Here is a 20,893-nt window from a genome sequence, read left to right as displayed (position 1 = left end):
AATAACCTTTTGCTTTATTCTTCAGTTTGTTATTATTTCCAGCATTTGGAATCTGTTTTGATTTTTAAAAAAATTTCAGTTCAATAGTATCTTTATTTCTCATATTGTTAAATTGATATCGTAAATCTGAAATAATTTATTTATTTTATTTTATTTCATTTTCGAAACCTTTTTTTAACTCTGGAATAATATTAAATCTTTAGAATTTCTTATCCTTTCGACGTTTTGCCTTATGCCCTAACTTAATCAAATTCGCTTCTAGTATTATTTTTTTTATTAAGATGATTGTTTATCTTATTAAATATTTGATCATTTCTACCAACAGCTTTTATATCAAATAGTTTCGCTGCTACACGTGATTCATGAACTGTGTAACGCGATATTTTGTTTTTTGTCTTAACGAGTTTGGACTTTCGTTGTAAAAAACTTTTAATCAATTTTGCTATTTCAGCTATTTATTAAGTGAGCATTTTATTAACTAAATTTTTCAGATTTCAAGATAATCAAGCCTAGGAATCCCATTGTTTTCTTTTAAGTGAAATTTATCATTTAGAAAATTTATCTTATAATTTCAGTCTTATAAATGGAAATGAATTTACAAAGCAAGATATATTGTATACGATGCATAAAGGTTACTGATACTACTTCAATGACTGAAACAGTTTCAAAAAGAAATGATTTACCTATGATTAAAGGTATTTGTGCACTATGTGGTTGCAAAAACAATCGCTTTTTAAAAAGAAAGCAATGAACAGAAACTCTGGGTAGAGCAAAAAGCTGGGTACAACCAAATCGAAGATAAGCTTTTGGAAGACAAGGTTTTAGAATTTTACTCTAATTTTTCAGGGATTAATGATTTACAAAAAAATGAAAAGAAATTTTTATACTGTTTCAAAAGCTAAAATAAAAGAAACATTGCAAAAACAAAATATTTGTTCTTTACACCATCCCTCTTATTACACATTTGGAAAAAGGCGCGTTTATATACATGGTACTGGTGAACTGTGGCAAGCCGATTTAGTTTATGTACAACAGTGTGAAAGGATAAATTATAATTTTAATTACATTCTTAGAGTGAGTGATTGTTTTATTAAATAAGTTTGGTGTATCGTTTTAAAAAATACAATGGGTATGGAAATTATTAATGTTTTTACGGATTTACTTAAAAATTCAAAAACTAAAAAGTTACAAACAGATGAAGGTATTTTGTTATGAAAAACGTTCAAGTATTTTAAAAAGTCATGAAATTCGCTAGTTTTCATCTGAAAGTGAATTAAAAGCTCAAGTAGTAGAACGGTTTAACAGAATTATTAAAGAGAAATTATGGAAATATTTTACCTACAAAAATACTAAACATTGGATAGATGTGTTACCGTCATTTGCTGACCATTATAATAATTCATTTCATAGATTAATCAAAATAAAAACAATAGAAGCTAGCAGAAAAGGAAATAAAAACAAAGTTCTTAAATATCTGTTTTCAGACATAGAACCTCAAACAATGAAATATAAATTTAGTGTTGGTGACTTGGTTAGAATTGATAAGAAAAAGAGTGTTTTTGGTAAAGGCTATCTTCTAAACTATACAAAGGAGATATTTCATATTGCTACAGTTAAACAGACAACTCTTATTGCGTATGATTTATCCGATAAATCGGCAGAGTTAATTATTCGTGCTTTTTATAAAAAAAGAGTTGTCAAAAGTTATTTTTTATAAATATAATTTGATGTATACAAACGGATATTCAGGAATTAAACAAGTTGTTAACAAATAAAGTTAAGAGCAGAAAAATACTAAGACAAAAAGTTATACAGAATGCGTTAATACAAGAAGGATTTCATGAATATGCTTGAGAGTTAATTTCCTTTCCCTATCCTCCGTCCTTTATACTTCTGTCTCATTTACCCTTATATATGTTACTGTTCGTCTGTGTGGATGTCCACATTTCCCTCTGTACATGCTCCTATTCACCATCTTCATGAGAAAGTGGCAAGAATTTTCCAGTCGGTTACACAGACTCCTCTTTACCTCCTTAAGATTAAAGATATTTATATTTTATCTCTATCTTCGTTGGCATATCAATACTTCTAGGGAGATCTCCCATATTGTTTTTCGGGACTGCTAAAACTTGTAGGAAAAGTAAATTTGTATATAGTTTGAAACTGGGAGGATGTGATGATTCCAGCTACTCCCTCGGTTCATTCAGACTTCGGTCTGGCCGTGACTGTGGGGCGTGCTTGGAGCTTGGTTCCCGCTGAGATCTTACAGTCACGTACACTTGTCTCTTTTAAGAGACAGATGAAAAGTTTCTTATTAAATGTTTCTTATGGCTTAGTTGTTTTTTTTTGGGGGGGGGGTTGTTGTTTTGTTGACGTGGATCCTCAATGACGCAGAGGATTTTTAATTTGTATTTTATTGTCGGATGATGTGAGGCTCACTGTTTATTTGGGACTGCCGGTGAGTTGATTTCTTTTCCTTGTAGATTTATATTAGATGTTGGTTAGTACGTTTATGTCAAGTTTTATCATCCTTTATTTATTGTATGCCGTTTCTCAAATAACGGGCCATTTAGCCCTTTGGGATATTGGTTTTGTTAGTGTTATTTTATGAGGAATAAATAGAACTTGAATTTGACTTGAACATAATTTTCACTTCCAACATTTTTAACAAATTAAGCGATATTTCAAAATATGGCAATTGGACAAGTGTTTTACATTTTCTGGTAAGGGAATATAATCGTGAAATTTTATTGAAAGATGTAAAAAAAAATCCCTGTAGTTTATTAAAGTCTATAGATATATTCACGAATTTTGAGAGATTTAATGATATTTGAAGATTTAATGTTTGAATGACGCTGATTTAGAAACGAAGACCCCAGGCATGAAGACGGTTACATATGCGACATTTCAAAACATACAATTGTTAACTATTTTTATTTATTTTAATAAAAAGCCATAATAGCGGAATTTGTGTAAGAAATAATGTAAGAAATGTTAGAGTTTAATAATATCAATATATACCTACATGTATTTTGAAGATCTAATGTTTGTATCACGATGTTTGAATATTTTAAAATGGTGAAGGATCTCTGCTAAGAAGATGGGCAATGTGAAGAAAAAGCGATTCTTAAAGCTTTCATTTATAGTTTTAAAGTTATTTATTTTTATTTGGGCCAAGACGGGTGAAAGGAGGAAAAACTTATTTTCTCAGTGCAGTTCTTGGTTACATAAAAGATAAACAATAGCTTGATCCTTGTCGGAAGGCCTACCCTTCACCTCAAATCGTATTTCTATGTGACTGCCTTTTATCTGACATACATTTTGTGCCATTCTGTCTATTAAAGCTTCGTTTGTTCGTTTTCTAAATTTTGTCTTGCTAAGATCGTCAGCAGTCTCACTTTGTTATGAAAAAAGTTCATTTTGATTTTTTTTTTCTTTTTTAACAGGCTGGGGATGGCACTGGCCTTAATGTAATAGCCCATGAAATCGCCCATTCTTGGACAGGCAATTTAGTAACCCATTTCAATTTCGAACATTTTTGGATCAAGGAAGCATTTACTGTCTTTCTAGAGAGAAAAATCATGGGACGAATTTATGGTAGGTCATTTTGATTGCAGTACTTCGTAGGCTATGTCACCATTTTTCCAAGTCCGGGAACCTGAATTCTTTATTCGTTTAGATTAATGTAAATGAAGTTTATGTGTACAGTGTATACTTTCTTTGTGATTTTTGATACCTTACTGATCTTATGCTAGAAAAAGATGAATGAAAAAAGTATGGTAGAAAAGGTAAAATAAATTTATAATATAGCACAAATTAACTGATGACACCAAACAAGACCCTCATTTGAGGATACCGAAAGAGATAAAAGAAAATGTTAACTCAGTAATAGCAAAGTCTGTACTAAAGCTGTATATTATAAAATCTACCGGCCGTACTGATAGGTCAAACCACTGACTTATGCGTAATCTTTGTTTTATGGTTATTCCATCCCCACGCCAAATTATGCTGTGTCTCAAATTCTGAACTAAAACCGTCTTCCTTCAAGCAATTTTTTTCCTTTGTGCCATCAAAAGATCGAATATAAAAGATAGCTATAGGCGTTATATAAAAGGATCAGTAAAGGGATTTGGCCAGTCAATAAAAGCGAAGAATATCAAATTCTGGTAGGAAGCTACATTTTTTTTTTCTATGGTTTTGCTAATTTTATTGCATTTTTGTTAGTTCTGCAACGATTTTACTGGAATTTTATCTAAAGTGAATCTCGCTCGGTAAAAGTGTCCGCGTTGTTACTAATGACAGCTCTTGACATTTGTTATTAGCAATTACTTAAGTATAAGCTCAGGATAGTGTTTTAGACTTGGCACGAACTATTTCAACAGGATTGATAAAAAGGCTTTTTTGGATTCCTTCATAGTTTTGTGTAATTAAATTAGGTATAGAAGTTTAATACATACAGATATTCTTGAACCCATACATGCTCTATGATTTAAATATAAGAGTGATTTTGTAGTTGAAACAAATTGCGTAGGAAATGATTTGATGTTACCGCGTTTCGTTTAATTTGTTTAAATGGTGTTGTCTCTCTTGAATTGTCCTTTCAGTGCTGTTTTATATCTAAGAGTTTGATCCTTTAGGGCTTGTGATAAATTAATTTTTTATTATAAATTTTGTCTTTTGTGTGAGTTGATCTACTAATCAGTACAAGTTTGAATTTCAATAGCAGTTTTAAACAGTTCGTGGTAACAAACTGTAAGTAGGGAACGGCGTGTGCTCGCAGATACTGAAACTTAAAGTAAATTGTTTTGATAACTATATATATATATATATATATATATATATATATATATATATATATATATGTATATATATAGATATAGATATATATATAGATATATATATGTATATATATATATATATATATATATATATATATATATATACATATATATATACATATATATATATATATATATATATATATATATATATATATATATATATATATATATATATATATATATATATATATCATGAAAAGAGAAATCACCTATGCAACAGCACAAACACATAAAAAAAAAGACAGAAGGAGAAAAGGAAGACTGTTTTCCTAAATTAGTGATTAATATAGACCAGCACTTGAATGAGGCCTTAACCCTACTCATCCATACAATCACATAGGTCAAACAGCATAGCCAAACACAATCAACCATAAAGAATAATCCATGGACAGGCAGTCATGTCGTCAATAAGTATAAGTCGTCATTTACCAAAATAATAATCACAATAGAAAAAATAATAAAGACAAATAATTCAGAGGCAACAACCCAACACAAGGGCTCATCAGGAGAATACACTGGCCTATAGGGTTTCGCCACTTTAAATTCTCTACCCAGCCAAGTGTTGTGGCTACCACAGAATATCCATGGTATCCCCGTGTCAGGTATCACCCCCAAAATACATGCCTATGAAAAAAAACAGCAAATGTAAAAAAACCAAGTAACACCAAAACAAGCTTATCCTGTTAATATATCCCTCTTTTTAGCAACAATAGGTAAACTAAATATGATAAAATTTACCAAATCACAAATATTAACTCATTGCAAAAAAAAACAAATTAATGAACTAAACAATTATAGAATTCATCTTTACCATGTGGCTATTTTTAAAAAAAAATCCGCTCTATTAGAAACACAATTCAAAATAAATGGCGCTGCATCATCATTTGTCGAACCTCCGAAATTACTTGAAAATTTCTTTAAGTATTTCCAGATAATTCTTTTGATATTTATTTAAAAGTTCGTTATAATGAAAACTAAATTTTTTAAATTGCCAAGTTAATTTATTTGCAGAAAAACCTCTTGATATCAATTTTTGGCTTAAGATTTTACATCTATTTTTAAAATCAATATAATTACTACAAATCCTTGCATAACGAAGTAACTGTGAGAAAAACGCAGAATATGTGATATTTGAGTGTATATTACTTTCAGGGAATGGGAAACTAATCACTTCAAAATCAAAATCATCCGTTTTATTATACATTTTAAAACTTAATTTATTATTATCACAAATATTAACATTTAAATCTAAGAAATGATCTTCATGACCAGCGCCATGACTAGGTTCAAGAGTAAGCTCTGATGGATATATATTTTTAGAAATATCAATGAAATCCTTACAATTTAAGACCAAAATATCTTTTATTATTTGACAAGACATGTTTTAAATTATACATATATATATATATATATATATATATATATATATATATATATATATATATATGTTAAATTTCTATATATATATATATATATATATATATATATATATATATATATATATATTTGCCGAATTTTGAGACAAGGAGCAAAACACCCCTAAAAGGCGTAAGATCTTGAAAAAAAATACACCATCAAATTCAGCGTATCTCAGAACCTTTTTGCAGAGGAATCAAGTAGCCCCAAAACCTCAGGGAATCTTAAAATAAAACAGAAGACAGTATGTGCATGAAGGTTGTCAAAAGAGCGCATCTGCAATATCTCACGAACTGCTTAAGACATTAAGTCGGAAATTTTAGAGAATGTTTGTGGTGGTGTTGAAGTGAGTCAAATGACACTCTGTTCACCAAGGCTGTAAAAACGGTGCTTTTCTTTCAATTAAAACTCTAGACAATCAATTGTTCCCATAGGCATTGTTCTGAAAAACGAAAGTTTTTTTAAGTCATATTTAATTAAGTGGTAGCTTTCCTGACATTTAGAATAGCCTTGGCCGCGTTATAAAAACGAGTAGAAATTAAACGAAAAAACAACAAGTTTTTCACATGAAATTAAGGAGTGAAAATAACTCAGAGCGAACAGAAATTATCCAGTATATGAAGGGAGTGCCCCTCTTTGACCCCTACTCTTTACGCCAGAGCTTAGCCTTCTGTTCCCGATGCCTTGAGAACAATTGCTCAATCATAAGGACAATTTGAGTGGTACAAAAAGCATTTTTCAATACCCCAACAAAATGAAAGAGCTTATTAATGTGCGTTTGCTTTGAAGAATCATATTTTCAACTTAAATGTTTTAAAAAGTAATCTGTAAATATTACACTTACAATTATCTATTAACTAAGTTTGTCCCACTCTTAAATGCTTGCAGTATTATACTGTAAAAAATGAGTGTAAAGGTCGAGTAATTAAGGAGGACCCCACCCTCTCATGCAAGAAATAAACTCTGTCTGTTACGAGTTTTAATGTCACTGTTTGATTGGTTTGAAAAGGTTTTGTTTATTTGATTGGTAGCATAGTGTAGCGTATTTTAGTCAGCGTATTTCTACTTATGAGTCATAAAGCTTTAGAATGACTTCTGCTCTTGACTCCTTTCATAAAGGTAATTTTCTGTGAAGCTGATAGTGAGGAACCTTCTTAGTCCCTGGTAATTTCGCATATTCTACCCAGGCTCTCAATTCTATTTTTTAGGCATTATTTGAAGGTAAGCTGTAAGTCAAACATTTTTTTAGGTGAGCCAATGAGGCAATTTTTAGCTGAAGGTGGATGGAAGGACCTGAAAGACTCAATTGAGCAATACGGTGAAAAGAATCCCCTCACAAAGCTTCATCTAGATCTAACGGGCTTAGATCCAACGGATTCATTTTCTAAAGTTCCATATGAAAAAGGAAGTACCGTTATTTGGTACTGGGATGAGCTGTACGAAGACTCGGGTAAGTTTTTTCTATATCTTTTTTTTGATAACCTGATGAGTAAAGTAGAATAGGCTATAGCCATGTACTTATACAGACCAATTTTTTTATTTTTAATTACCAAATTTTTTTAATAACTTTCATTTGCTTCGCCATGAATTTTACGCAGCTTGAACCAAGTTGCGCTTACTTGGTCCGCTGAGTCCCGACCAGGGTTGCCAACTGGATACATTTTATGCCAAAAGGACAAATTCGCAACTGCCAAAAGGGCAAAAAGTGAAATATATCAGAAATTTGGGACATAGAAGCACAAAAAAGGATAACCGAAGTAAGATGTTTAAATGAGTGATTTTAGCGTTTGGTATAAATAGCGATAAGTCATTTTTTATACATTTTTATGGCACTTGGTATTAACCAAGTGACATATAGCAATCGCAAATTCTGTCGGTCTGTCGGTCCCGGTTTTGCTACTTTAGGCATTTCCAGGTAAGCTAGGACGATGAAATTTGCCAGGCGTATCAGGGACCGGACCAGATTAAATTAGAAATAGTCATTTTCCCGATTTGACCATCTGGGGGGGAGGAGTGGGGGTCCGTTAATTTGGAAGAAATAGAAAAATTGAAGTATTTTTAACTTACGAATGAAAAATTTTTAACTTACGAAAAATTGAAGTATTTTTAACTTACGAACATTAAGAATATTACGATTAATTAAGATCAGATCTTAATGAAATCTGATGTTGGGAAGTATATCATGTCTCAGAGCTATTATTTTAAATTCCGACCGGATCTGGTGATATTGGGGGGGGGGGGGAAGTTGGGAGGGGGAAACCTAAAATCTTTGAAAACACTTGGAGTTGAGGGATCAGGATGAAACTTGGTGGGAAAAATAAGCACAAGCTCTAGATACATGATTGACATAACCGGAACGGATCCGCTCTCTTTGGGGTAGTTGGGGGGGGGGGGGGTAATTCTGAAAAATTAGAAAAAATGAGGTATTTTTAACTTACGAACGGGTAATCGGATCTCAATGAAATTTGATACTTAGAAGGATATCGTGTCTCAGAGCTCTTATTTTAAATCTTGACCGGCATGAAGCCTCTTATTTTCCTTTTAAATCAATCTATTGATTCATAGAATTTTGTTAGAGCTCATACCATATGATCTCTTGGCTCTTAGCTCTTCATGCCTCGTCACAAGCGCCATATGAGCTCTTAGCTCTTGTTTATATGGAATTTTTATTTTGCATTGTATTTGATATTGAGGGGGCGGCTTTGAAACAGGTGTACAAAGTCTCTTTTTGTCAATTATCCAACTGGTAAAAATAAATAACCACTAGTTTTGAGATTCCAAGATGGACACATTTTATCTAAAAATTACACGTTTTTGGATGTTGAGGAGAAACATTCTTGGACCGAAATGTTGGCTACCCTGATCTCGAAACCTGTCATTTATATAATTAAAAAAGTTGTGTCTTCTATATTTTATATGATATATTAGTATGTAAGGCGCTGATCAGGTGGAATAGAGACTTTTTTTCAAAGATGAGATGAATTACTTAAACCACAACAATAACAAGGATTTGAACAACAATAACAAGGATTTTGAAAGAGAAGAAAAAAGAGAAGTATCGATCAGAAGGAATAAAGGGGTAAAAAGAAAAAGAAAAATAAAATAGAAAACAATGTAATACTATCAAAAAGGGAGAAAAAATCCAGGTCAAACAAAAAATTTTGTCATCGTTTATGATACCGGAATAATTATTCTATCTGTAAATATTACGAAATCAGCCTAATATTCTGTGTACTTGTTTTTTTTTGTTTTTTTTTTTGCTAAAGCGCTTCAAAGTTCGATAAAATCTGGCCCAAAATATTGAACCAACAGCAAAGGCAGTTCTAGCAAGTTCATCCTGAGTTGCTTTTACTGGATGATTTTACTTTATTTATGCTTGGAAGACACTAAAATAGACTAAAAAAAACATTATTTACCCAAAAGTTAAGCAATATTTGTGTTTGATACACCTATTACACAGAGGCTACAAAAAAAATCAAAAAAAATAAGATTCTATTTTTTGGGTATATTCATTTTAATCATCACCCTTCTTTGTGATGGGGCGACTCGTCATGACCCCCAATTATTCATGATGACTAATTTCATGGGGACATTTTGTCACATGCGTAACTTCTCGGGAGAAATTAATAGAAGAAGAGTTTCCAAGAGAAAAAATACAGGTGTATATTTGTAAAATTTAGTAAGGACGTTCTGCGGAATTAAACAAAGGGTCTCATGTAATATAAAGTCTCCTATTTTAAGTTGTACGCTAATAGTTCAGTTGTATAGCATACTTTTAGTATTTATTTAACACATAGTGGCACCCATCTGTAAAGGGGGATGAGTCTTTTTTTTCGACTTTTGGCTAAAACTTGTACGATTAAATACCCAACCTGGCACCAATGGACTTTGTAATTAGTTCCGACAACAACTTCGATTTATGGCCTGTAACTTCCGGGGTGATCTTCAGCCAATCTCTGGCCTATCACCTACCATGCCTCTGGAAGCCTCCCCATGGTTCAAGGTCCTCCTTGACTTTTCACCAAAGATTCTTATTCTGTCCTCTCCGATGTCGTCTTAAGGATGGCACTGGCTCCCAGATGAAGACCTCGACATATCGTACCTTTGGGATGACACAAGGCATGGCCGAGGAGTTTGAGTTGACGTATCTCAATTATGAAGGATAGCTCCTCAGGCTGGTCACAGCGGCTTCTTATTTTACTATTGGGGGTTCTAGATCATCTCCTGATTCGGAGCATATGGCGAAGGCAGTGGTGATCAAACGTGTCCATAGCTCTAGCCTTTTCAGCCTTGAGCGGTCATGTCTCGCAGGCATACAGTAGTATAGCTTAAAAAAAGTCAAAGTTAAAAAAAGTCAAAGTTAAAAAATTCATAGACATTTCAGTGGTTTCCCCTTAGGTAATTCCAGCACATGATTAAAGGCATGGGCGTCAGACTATTAAACAAGGCTAAAATTTGGGGTAAAATGAAAGTATCTTATATGCAGTCTTGATTAGGATATGCTGTGAGTGTGTAGGTGTTTAACCTAAATTTCGAAATAAACCGTTGCGATTAAAATCAACCAAAATAATAGTTAACATTCCTGAATAAGCTTCAAAGGATGATTTGTCCTCCCTTGACAGTTTTTTCTTAACGTTTTTTTTCGGCAACTATGGGCTATATTTCATCCTTTTTTGTGTTACATCTGACACTGCGACTATGATCAAAATACAATGTGGAACAAAAAGTAGGTATGCCATTCAGTCAAGAGGCAAGAGAGGGTGTGTTAAATTTTGAAAAACTTATGCACTGTTTCTCCCTATGTAAAAGAACGAAAAGAAAAATCTTACGAAACAAATCTTAAAAACAAGAAATAGGCTGTATGATTTAAATAGTAACTAATAAATATGTTCTGACTTAATGCTATGAATGGTGACAGATTCAATATGTTTCTAATACAGTAGTGAACCCTATTTTTGGACGATCAAGCAGCTACAGCCTCAGTGCTCTGACAAAAACCAAACTCTCTATGTTTCTATTTCTGAGCTCAAGTACAAACTTTAACTCTAAAAATCAGATTTACCTCCCTGTTTAATCACAAAACAAATTGGATTGCCCTGTCCTTCACGAGGAGGACAGGGCTTTGGTCATATTCTGTCGAAGTCTTTCGACAGACTATTTTTAGAAGAGTCTGATTTAGCAAAAGTCGAAAAACAGCAAGAGCACTAGCATTAATGTTCCAGCGAGATTAGAAGAAAAAACTTTTCCACAAATGCGCCGTGCTAGTAATCCGGTGATTAAAATACTGGCTTATTAATTACAGAAGATTTTTTTTTCTCTATACTGAACAGTGTAATATATTTTTGCAGAACTCTTTGATAAATTTATCCGCTATTTCTTGTCAAAGTGGAAGTTCCAATCAATCACACTGCATAATTTATTTGAAACAATCCTCGAATTTACGAGAAAAGAGGCTCCACTAGATGTCTACACTAAATTACTGAATATGAATACAACTGCATGGTTTGAAGAACCTGGATTACCGCCGTACAAGCCTGAGTAAGTTTATATTTTTTGTTGAAACAAAGAAAGGGTACATTTAATATCAAAGCACATTTTGAGCTCTGGAACAGAGTTCTTCCTCGTAACAAACTATATTTTAGCTGTGTTGGCCTCAGGCGGCTTGGTGCTGCAGTGAGTTATTAGTAGTAGTAGTAGTAGTAATCTTATGACCTTCGTTCCACGTCCGTACTATCATACCTTGAAATTTATGAATATTATAGCAGTATCTATGGCTTTAGCTAAGGTTGTATCGGACGGTTCTTAATTCTTAATCAACAAATTCAACCGGTCCTTTTCCAATCATTTTCTTGACTTGTTGGAAAAAGTCTTATAATGAACAATAGATTGGTTGAAATTGTCACCGGAGAAATAATATCTCATATGTCATAGCTAAAGGAGATGAATAAAAACACGAATTTTACTATACATCCGTTTTGCCTTAATTTCTATTGCAGCAGGTCTTTAAGTTTAACTTGATCAACTTACCTTTCAACATACCTTTCAACAGATCAAACTTACCTTTCAACAGATCAAAATACCTTTAAAGTAATCAGCGGAAGAAATCAGAAGCATACTTCCGAGAAAGGGGTCATGAAAGCTTTTTAGGATTTGTTATGAAAAGTAAGAAGAATAGATCGAATACGTTCTCATCCTGATTTTATTTTGTGCACAAGACTTAATTTTATACATAATCGAAAAAAAAATCTCAAAAGCATTAAAAGTATAAAAATTTATTTGTTACCCGCTTGTTTTAACAATTTAAGCGGAGTAAAAACACAAAAGGAAAGAAAAACAAAATAACGCAGACAATACAATATAATTAAAGGGTGGTAAGGACCTAAGCTTTGACAGGCATCAGCACCTAATCTAGCATAAAGTTCTTTTTATAAACAAAAATAACATTTATGGCACAAACATTTCTAATAATTTTCCAATTTCTATAAGAACATGGTGGTTACAATATATATTTGCAATACCAAAAATACAGAACTCTTATATTTTGTAAATCCTGATTATTAAAAAATGGGTGCAAACCGGACAGAAACAATATAGAGTGATTGCAATGTGCATAATAAAGTCTGGATAAAGCCTTTCGTGAAAATCTGCCTAGGTCTGGGACAATTTTGCGTACCCAATTTTAAGTTTACTTTTAATATCATTAAGCCCACAAGATCAAAAAGCCGATAAAGATAAACAGACACCAATACCAAGCCACCAAATCTAAGAAACAAACTTAACTGAAAAAGAACCACAAGCAAGATCACTACTTTGATGTTTAGCATTAAAATTAAATATTCACATTTTTTTTTTATTAGGTTTGACGCCGATTTCCTCAAGAGACTTAGAAACACGCGGGGTTGACTTAATTAGGCTAGATTTAGTGCGGCTAATCAGTAGTCAATCATCTGCATATACAATATACGAAAGATTTGTTAGGCCTGAAAACCATGATGGAATAATACGTTGTAAAACAGAATAAAGACAAGTATTAAAAATATACCGGGATAGGACTTATCCTTGCCTAAGACCAGAACGGATAGGCATATTACGAATGTAAGTGTCACTTGACTTGAGTCGAACAATGAATTAGAATACCAAAGACGAAGAGTTGATATAATAGACACAATAACACCAAGTTGTATTAAAGAATACTAAAGTTGGCTGTGGCATATTGATTCAAATCCTTTTGCAACATGGAATTGCACAGAATGAACCTCCAAATCATTTTCATGCGCTTCAAGTAATAGCAAAGCTAGAGCATGATGAGCAGGTTGGCATCCTTTATGCGACTTGAAACCAAACTGATTAGACATGTAATCTACTTTAGACAGGAGATCAGGGAGCATAACATATTCAAATACTTTACTTAAAGTACAAGCAACCGTAATAGGCCTATTCCGTAGAAGCGAAACTAGTTGGATCCTTACCACGTTTCAAAATTGACGTAATGCTATCAAATAAAAAAGAATCAGGGAATTACACAATAATTCCTCCGAATCGGTATTGAGGTGAAAAGCACTGATGCCGTCGATATCAATAGATTTTGATATAAGTCTCTACACACTTCTTTTGACATGGTCAATACAAACGGGAGGTATATGACCTTGAGTAATTTCCCTAGGCAACAGATTAGGACAGAGGGTGGCAAAACGAGAATGAACCGCATATATCCCTGTTTCAAATATCTTACTATAATGATTGATCCATGATACATTTGGGATTTGGTAGGGCATAGGTGATCCGTCAAACTTCGCGACATTAATCACTTTTTTCCACTGGCTAGGAGTCTTAGGAAATTCAGTACCATTATACCTAACTCTTCGAAGATAACTTTTAAAATCTAGCTTTGTTCATTGTTTAATATCGAAAACATTACCCCTTAGATAGCGGCCGCAAGCTATTCATATTTTGAACCGCAATTTAGCCCGGTTTTCTCGTAGTTCTGAGCTCTGGGTCATTCTTCCAGATTGAACTTCTTGTTTAGGCCCGAAAGAGACATAGGGGAACAGCTACTTCTTCAGGCCACTTTAAAAACGACACAATGTGGCAATAATAAATATTAAGCTGAATTCTGGCTTGTGGGGATCCAACGCTTGTACACAACAGATTTATATTTGTTTGTATTTGCTTATTTTTTGGAGATTTATTAAAATGCATTGCAATTCTACCCTAGATAGTATAATAAAATCTAATAGATTATTTTGAATTAATCTGTAGCAGGATATCAACAGGGGCAAGTGGGGCCCTATCTCAGTGTACTATTAGAGTTACTAACCCCTCATATAGTAAGTAAGTAAGTAAGATGGCACTAGACCCTTAAGGTCCAAACCGGCGGTGCTGATCTCTGTTTCATGGCCCTTCATCCAGGAAATGCAATGGGAGGCTGGGGGCCAACCATCCTGTGCTTTAACACACCCTTCCTGCTTACCTTCACCATATTTCTCTGGGTACCCATTTAGAACTGGGTCGACTCTGGCTGAGCTTACAGAGTCACACCACTGATTCCCGTCCCAAACTAAATAACTGGTCACAACTGGGATTGAACCCGTGCCCCTTAGACACATAATTATGTCCAAGTGGTTGGCCAACCAAGTGTTTGGCCACGTCAGCGCGCTAACCACTCAGCCAGGACAGCCTTAACCCTAATTTCGGCCTACTGCAACAAATTCCTTGTAAAAACTATTTTTCCTTCACGAAGCTAAGCTTCGATATAGTCGTGGCAGGCCTTCTGGTGGTACACCTAATGTAGTTGATGATCAACTCGATAGCAACTTTCATGAATCTTGTGATTATTATCTAGCAGTAGAATTCCCAGGACCATCTGGATTTTTCTTAATTAATGTCTACTTGGCGACAAACCTTAACTGTGAACAATCGGAGAAAAAGTTCTCAGAAGCGTATAACCGCTTAAGTAGGCTCACCCATAAACTTGGCAAGAGGCGCTACGTGATTTTTTGGCGATTTTCAGTGCAACCCAAACAGTCCTGGTAAACTAACTGATATGCTTCTCGCCAGCTTACCTGACGATATCTCCACATATACGAAAAGTCAGCAATTTACTTTTATTCATAATTCAGGCTCAACTAGTAATATCGACAATGTTTTAACCAACATAAGACTATCGGGATCAGTTCTAGTTGAATCAGAACACACAGTTAGTGACCATCTTGGCCTAAATTTCAAAGTTCTATTCAAGCCAGTTGCCTCTACCACCAAAAGTGGAAAATTCTATATTAAGTCGAAGTGGTCAAAAATAAACAGAGAGCTGTACGCTACCACATCTGATAGTATTCTAAACAAAATTAAAGTACCGTATCATCTGTTGCTACATGGAATTAAAGACCCAATAGCCTTGGATATTTATTGTTGCTAGATAATTCATGCAAGGAAAGTAGCAGAGACAGCTGCAAAATTAGGAAAGATGCTCGCAAACCGGGATGGGATACCTGTCACAAACTCAAAATTTCCAAACGGTGAGCCAACTTGTGGTATTGCATATGGCTCGACTCGAATAAGCTTAGAAGTGGGACCCTGTTTCATCTTTTCCGAATAACCAAGAAAGAATATAGTATAATGGTTGACAGAGAAAAGACGGAAAACGCTGACCGAGTATCTAAAGAAGCGATCAGTAATCCATATTACATGTGGAAGTGTTATAAAAAATCGCGTCAGGAAAGTCGACCTGCCTCACACATTAGTGAGGAAGAGTGGGTTAAGTATTACAATGGCGTCTTTAAATCTAAGAATCTAAAGCTGGAAAGTGACAGTGAAACTAGTTCAAAATGTAAATTACAGTCACTTCTAAAAAAAGAAGCATATCTGTAATTGCTCCTGCAGATATACAGTGTACTATCCGTCAGTTAAAGCACCGGAAAGCCCCTGGTTTCGATGGCATATCTACAGATCACCTCCAGCACGGGTCTGACTTACTCTACCAGCATCTTGCCTTGTTATATCAGATGTGTATTGATCCTGCAACAGTGCTACAGTCTTTTCATACTGGTATAGTTATTAATATACTAAAAAAAGAGTAAAAATGCAAACGAGTGCTCCGGTTACCGCCCAATAGTTTCTACCCCATTGAGTAAAGTGTTATAACGTCTTATACTTTCAGAAATAGTATCGAAGTGCTCGCTAGATTACCGTCAGTTTTGTTTCCGTCAGAATTTGGATTGTGCTATTGCTCACAGGATTCTTAAAAGAGTTATAGCTAAAGCGGAAAGTTCGGGCTTGCCTCAATTTATATGTAGTGTAAACATATCATCGGCTTTCGAGTCAATAATTCAAGCGCAAGTATTAACAAAGTTGTTGGAGTGCAGAGTTAACGCTTATGTTTTAATAAGTCTTAAATGTTGGTATAATAATTATTAGAATTAAGTTTAAATGGAGAAACTTTGTCACGACCAGTGAAAATTATAAGAGGTCTGAAACAAGGTTCAACACTTAACCCTGTGCTGTCCAGTATCTTGACTTCATCTGTAACTAAAGGTATTGATGGTGGCCTTATAATTGGTTTGTGTGATCTTAGTCTATTGTGTTACGCTGGCGATGTACTTATGATAAGTAGCAACCTCTCTACTCCCCAAGTGCAATCTAGACCAGCTAACTCGTGGATATGATTGTTTAGGCCTGAGTGTGAACGCTAAGAAAACAAACTTTTTAATCTTTGGATCACGACCATGCATGCAAAACTCGACCCGAATTACCCCCGCTACTTCATATGTTGTTGTATGTGGGGCAAAAGTATTTCCAGAAAAACAGCTGAAATACCTGGGTATCACTTACGGATGTAGCGTAACAAGCACTAGAACTCTTTTAGTAGAAAATATATCTAAGGCAATTAGACTCAGCTATGTCTAATTAGCTTCCCTTAAGTATAAGCTTAATAGAAAAGTACTATCTCGACTGAATTCAGCTGTCGCTCTACCACGCCTGTTGTATATCGCACCTCTATGGGAGTGGCTTTCAGCGACAGAAGAATTGAAGCTTCGTTAAGCTTATTGCAAGTACCTAAAATTTTTACTGTGTATGCCACTCCACGAAAGAAATTCCTCATTGCTAAACCGTTATAATATGCATGATCCTCTGGATATGACACCTGAGGTGGAAGAGTCGGCAAGGTCTAAGTCCCTTCGTAAACTGTGAAGTTTCTTACCTGTACATATTTTGTATGATTGCGATTTTTGAAGTTGAGTTGTATTAGAAGTCACATTATTATCTTTTTCTTTTTAATTTACTCCACTTTTTCATGATGTATGTGTGGGCATCAATAAATTACTTACTTACTATATTCTTTTGATGTTTAATGAAACTTATTTCGATCTCCAAAAATTGTAATGATTATAACCGGCCAGGTATACTTTTTGTAATTTATAGTCCTGAACACACTGGTTTTTCATTACCAGGCTTGCGAATGAGTATGAGTCCCCGAGTTCCAGTAATGGTCCCCATGTCCCCTCCAGGGCCGAAATCCCCTCCATTTTTTTACCTTTTATTTTTTAATTAGATTTTCAACATTTTTCCATGTCTTAAAATCACATTAATATACTTATAAGAAAAGAAAACAAGTGGGATATTTTAAAAGTAGAAAATGAAGATGATATAAATATGTCAGTCATGAATTTTTCTATGAGATAAACAATGTTTGTAGTAACCTTTTTTTGGAACGGAATTTTTATAAATTAATTTTTTTCGTTTTTGGACTTTTTATGTGGCCGTCCCCGTATTGCTCTGTGGTTGATCATCGACGGTAGATGGTCTACTGTATGTTTTAATAAATATTAATTGTGCGCTGAAATGATAAACACTTACATCATATTAAAAAAAAAGTGAAGATGCAATACTCAAAGAAAGTGTGTGCACATGATAAAGTTCTCGTTACGTTAAATGCTGATAGAGACAAATATTTTAACTATGAAGCAAGCAATAACGGTGATCTTATTGGAATTATGTGCGTGCATTGCCATGACACTGAGAGATTAAATTTATTTGGAGTACCGAAAAGATTCAACTCCTATGATGGTGGTTATATTAGAGTAATATATCCAGAGATGATTGTGCTCAAAGAAAATGCAAACATAATTATTGACGACGAGGACCAGCTTCATGCTACTGTTGGTGGTTAAACGTTACCCACTGATAGAGCCTATCGACATCTTTCTGGTATAACCATTCAAATAAAAGCAAAGGGGAAAAGAAAGGCCTACTGGTGCACCAATATCATAAGCCGTAACTTATCAGTGTGCCGAAACTGCAATCTATGTAAAAAAAAATGTGGTAATAGACAATGAAATCACAATTAAAATGAAAAGAGCATTTGCAGACAGTATAACACCAGAATATATGGATTTATTGATGAAAAACAAAGAACCTACAAAGATAACTACTATCATCGATGGTTTACCAGCAGATCCAGTCAATGAGCCAAATAATACTAATGATGAAATGTGTGATAAAGTTGTAGCTGAATCTATGTTGAAACTCATTTACGACCCAAAACTGGAATAAGTGCCATGTCAAGAGAAAATATAATGAAGTATTTTATGGAATGATTTCAAAGCATACATTTTGTTTATGATGATATTCTATATGCCTTTATTTCAATAAAAATATTTTACGCATTACTTTGTTAGGTTTCCATTACTCTTAGGGTATTATAACAATTCAAACTTTAAATTCAGATATTCTTTAATCCAATTAAAAATTCAGAAATGTTAGAAAAGGAATTTTCAGAGTCATGGGGCACTACTGGCGGGTTCATAGGGGGTATATTAGATTCTGATATAGGTTAACAGCACTTTTACAAATGTCTGAGAGAGATGAGCTAGATTTCTCCAAAACCCGAACCTACCGGTGTTTGCTTTTCTCTGTGTCTGTCTTTGTGTGTTTGTGTGTATAGCTCTGTGTATTTGCATGTGCTTGTTTCTCTCTTTCTTTCTCTCTCCCTCTCTCTCTCTCTCTCTCTCTCTTTCTCTCTCTCTCTCTAGATGCCTGCGTTTCCGAGCGGCTGTTTACTTGTGTTTCTCTCTTTGACCGTGTGCCTTGACATGTGCTTGCTTCTCTCTGTGTCTGTCTCTCTGTATCTGACTCTGTGTGTTTGTATATGTTTCTCTCTTTCTTTCTTTCTCTCTCTCTCTCTCTGTGTGTCTCTCTCTCTCTCCCTCTCTCTCTCTCCCTCCCTCTCTCTCTCTCTCTCTCTCTCTCTCTCTCTCTCTCTCTCTCTCTCTCTCTCTCTCTCTCTCTCTCTCTCTCTCTCTCTCTCTCTCTCTGTCTCTCTCTCTGTGGCTGTGTGTCTGACTGGGTGTTTTCTTGTCTCTGTGTCTGTCTTCTTGTGTTTGTGTGTCTGACTCTGTGTGTCTATGGAATGTGCTTTGGTCTCTCTCTCTCTCTCTCTCTCTCTCCCCCTCTCTCTCTCTCTCTCCCTCTCTTTCTCTCTCTCTGAACGGCTATTTGCTTGTCTGTGTGTATTTAGGAAAAAATCTAGCTCATCTCTCTCAGACTTTGGTCCAAGTCTTGTTAACGTATCTGAGATTCTAATATACCCCATTCAACCACAGAGAGTTCCCATGTCTCTGAAAACTCCTTTTCTTACATTTCTGACTTCTTAATAAACATTTTAAACGTGCGATTTACTAGCCTACCCTAAGATTAATGGAAATATAATAAAGCGATGCATAAAATGTTTTTATTGATATAATGGCACGTAGAATATCATCATAAATAATGCTTTGAATCCATTCCATCAAATATTTCATTATATTTTCTCTTGGCATGGCACCAAAAATGGTGATAGGATCACCATCAGTTATTAGCTTGTTACCTCCAACAGGAGCAAGAAGTTTGTCTTCGTCATCAACTTTCAAATATTTGTCTTGGTCAGTATTCAACAAAATAATAACTTTCTCATGTGCACACACTTTTTTTTAATATTTCATCTCCATTTTCTTAATGTGATGTCTATTTTTATCCTTCCACGCCCCAATTAATATTGGTCAAAACATAAAATAAACCATCTACTGTCGATGGCCAAACACAGGGTGCTACGGGCACGGCCGCATGAGAAAATCTAAGTAAAAAAATCCTAAGTTTAAAAATTTGTTAGAATTCTAGTTAATTGACTTCTTGCTATCTAGGAAAGGGTTCAAGTTAGGAAAATGAAACTTTCAGGGATAGATCTACAGGCTAAAGTATATCCCGGGAAGGTATTTTAAAGTACCCACTTCCACTCCTCTCTCTAAAGGGTCCTGAAGTTTGTCTACATGACAGTTACCTATTGAAATTTTGACAAAACAACATTTTACCTTAATTTTCAGTTATTAGTTGCTTTTTCTCTGCCTTTAGTTCTGAATATGCAATTCCTGTTATTTGAGTAGAATTTTGAGCCATATCAATGTTTTTTTTCAAAATTTAGGAAATGTATTTGCATATCTTTAAAACCTTATAATATGTAATTGAGCAAAGTTATGAAGCTGAAAACAATTTTGTTGTATTTCAATTAAGCAGAAGATCTGTTTCGCAAGGTTTCACTTTTATAACACACATATTTTTAAAAGTCATCAAAGGCCAGGGCCCTTTAGAGGGGGAAGCAGTGGAGG

The 20,893-nt window shown here is 34.3% G+C and overlaps 1 protein-coding gene across 1 annotated transcript in view; it reads left to right on the top strand.

Moving 5' to 3' along the window:
• The window catches only part of LOC136028494 (leukotriene A-4 hydrolase-like), a 51,982-nt gene that overhangs the window by 24,032 nt on the left and 7,057 nt on the right, over window positions 1-20,893 (top strand). Inside the window, exons 4-6 of the mRNA XM_065706337.1 lie at window positions 3,447-3,597; window positions 7,507-7,707; window positions 11,606-11,795. Of these exons, the coding sequence (XP_065562409.1) occupies window positions 3,447-3,597; window positions 7,507-7,707; window positions 11,606-11,795 (542 nt within the window). The remainder of the gene's footprint in view (window positions 1-3,446; window positions 3,598-7,506; window positions 7,708-11,605; window positions 11,796-20,893) is intronic.

The sequence above is a fragment of the Artemia franciscana genome, chromosome 6 (genome assembly GCF_032884065.1).
Source record: "Artemia franciscana chromosome 6, ASM3288406v1, whole genome shotgun sequence".
Lineage (NCBI taxonomy): Eukaryota > Metazoa > Arthropoda > Branchiopoda > Anostraca > Artemiidae > Artemia > Artemia franciscana.
The sequence above is the reverse complement of the archived record's forward strand: the minus strand, read 5'-3'. Positions and strand labels throughout refer to the sequence as shown.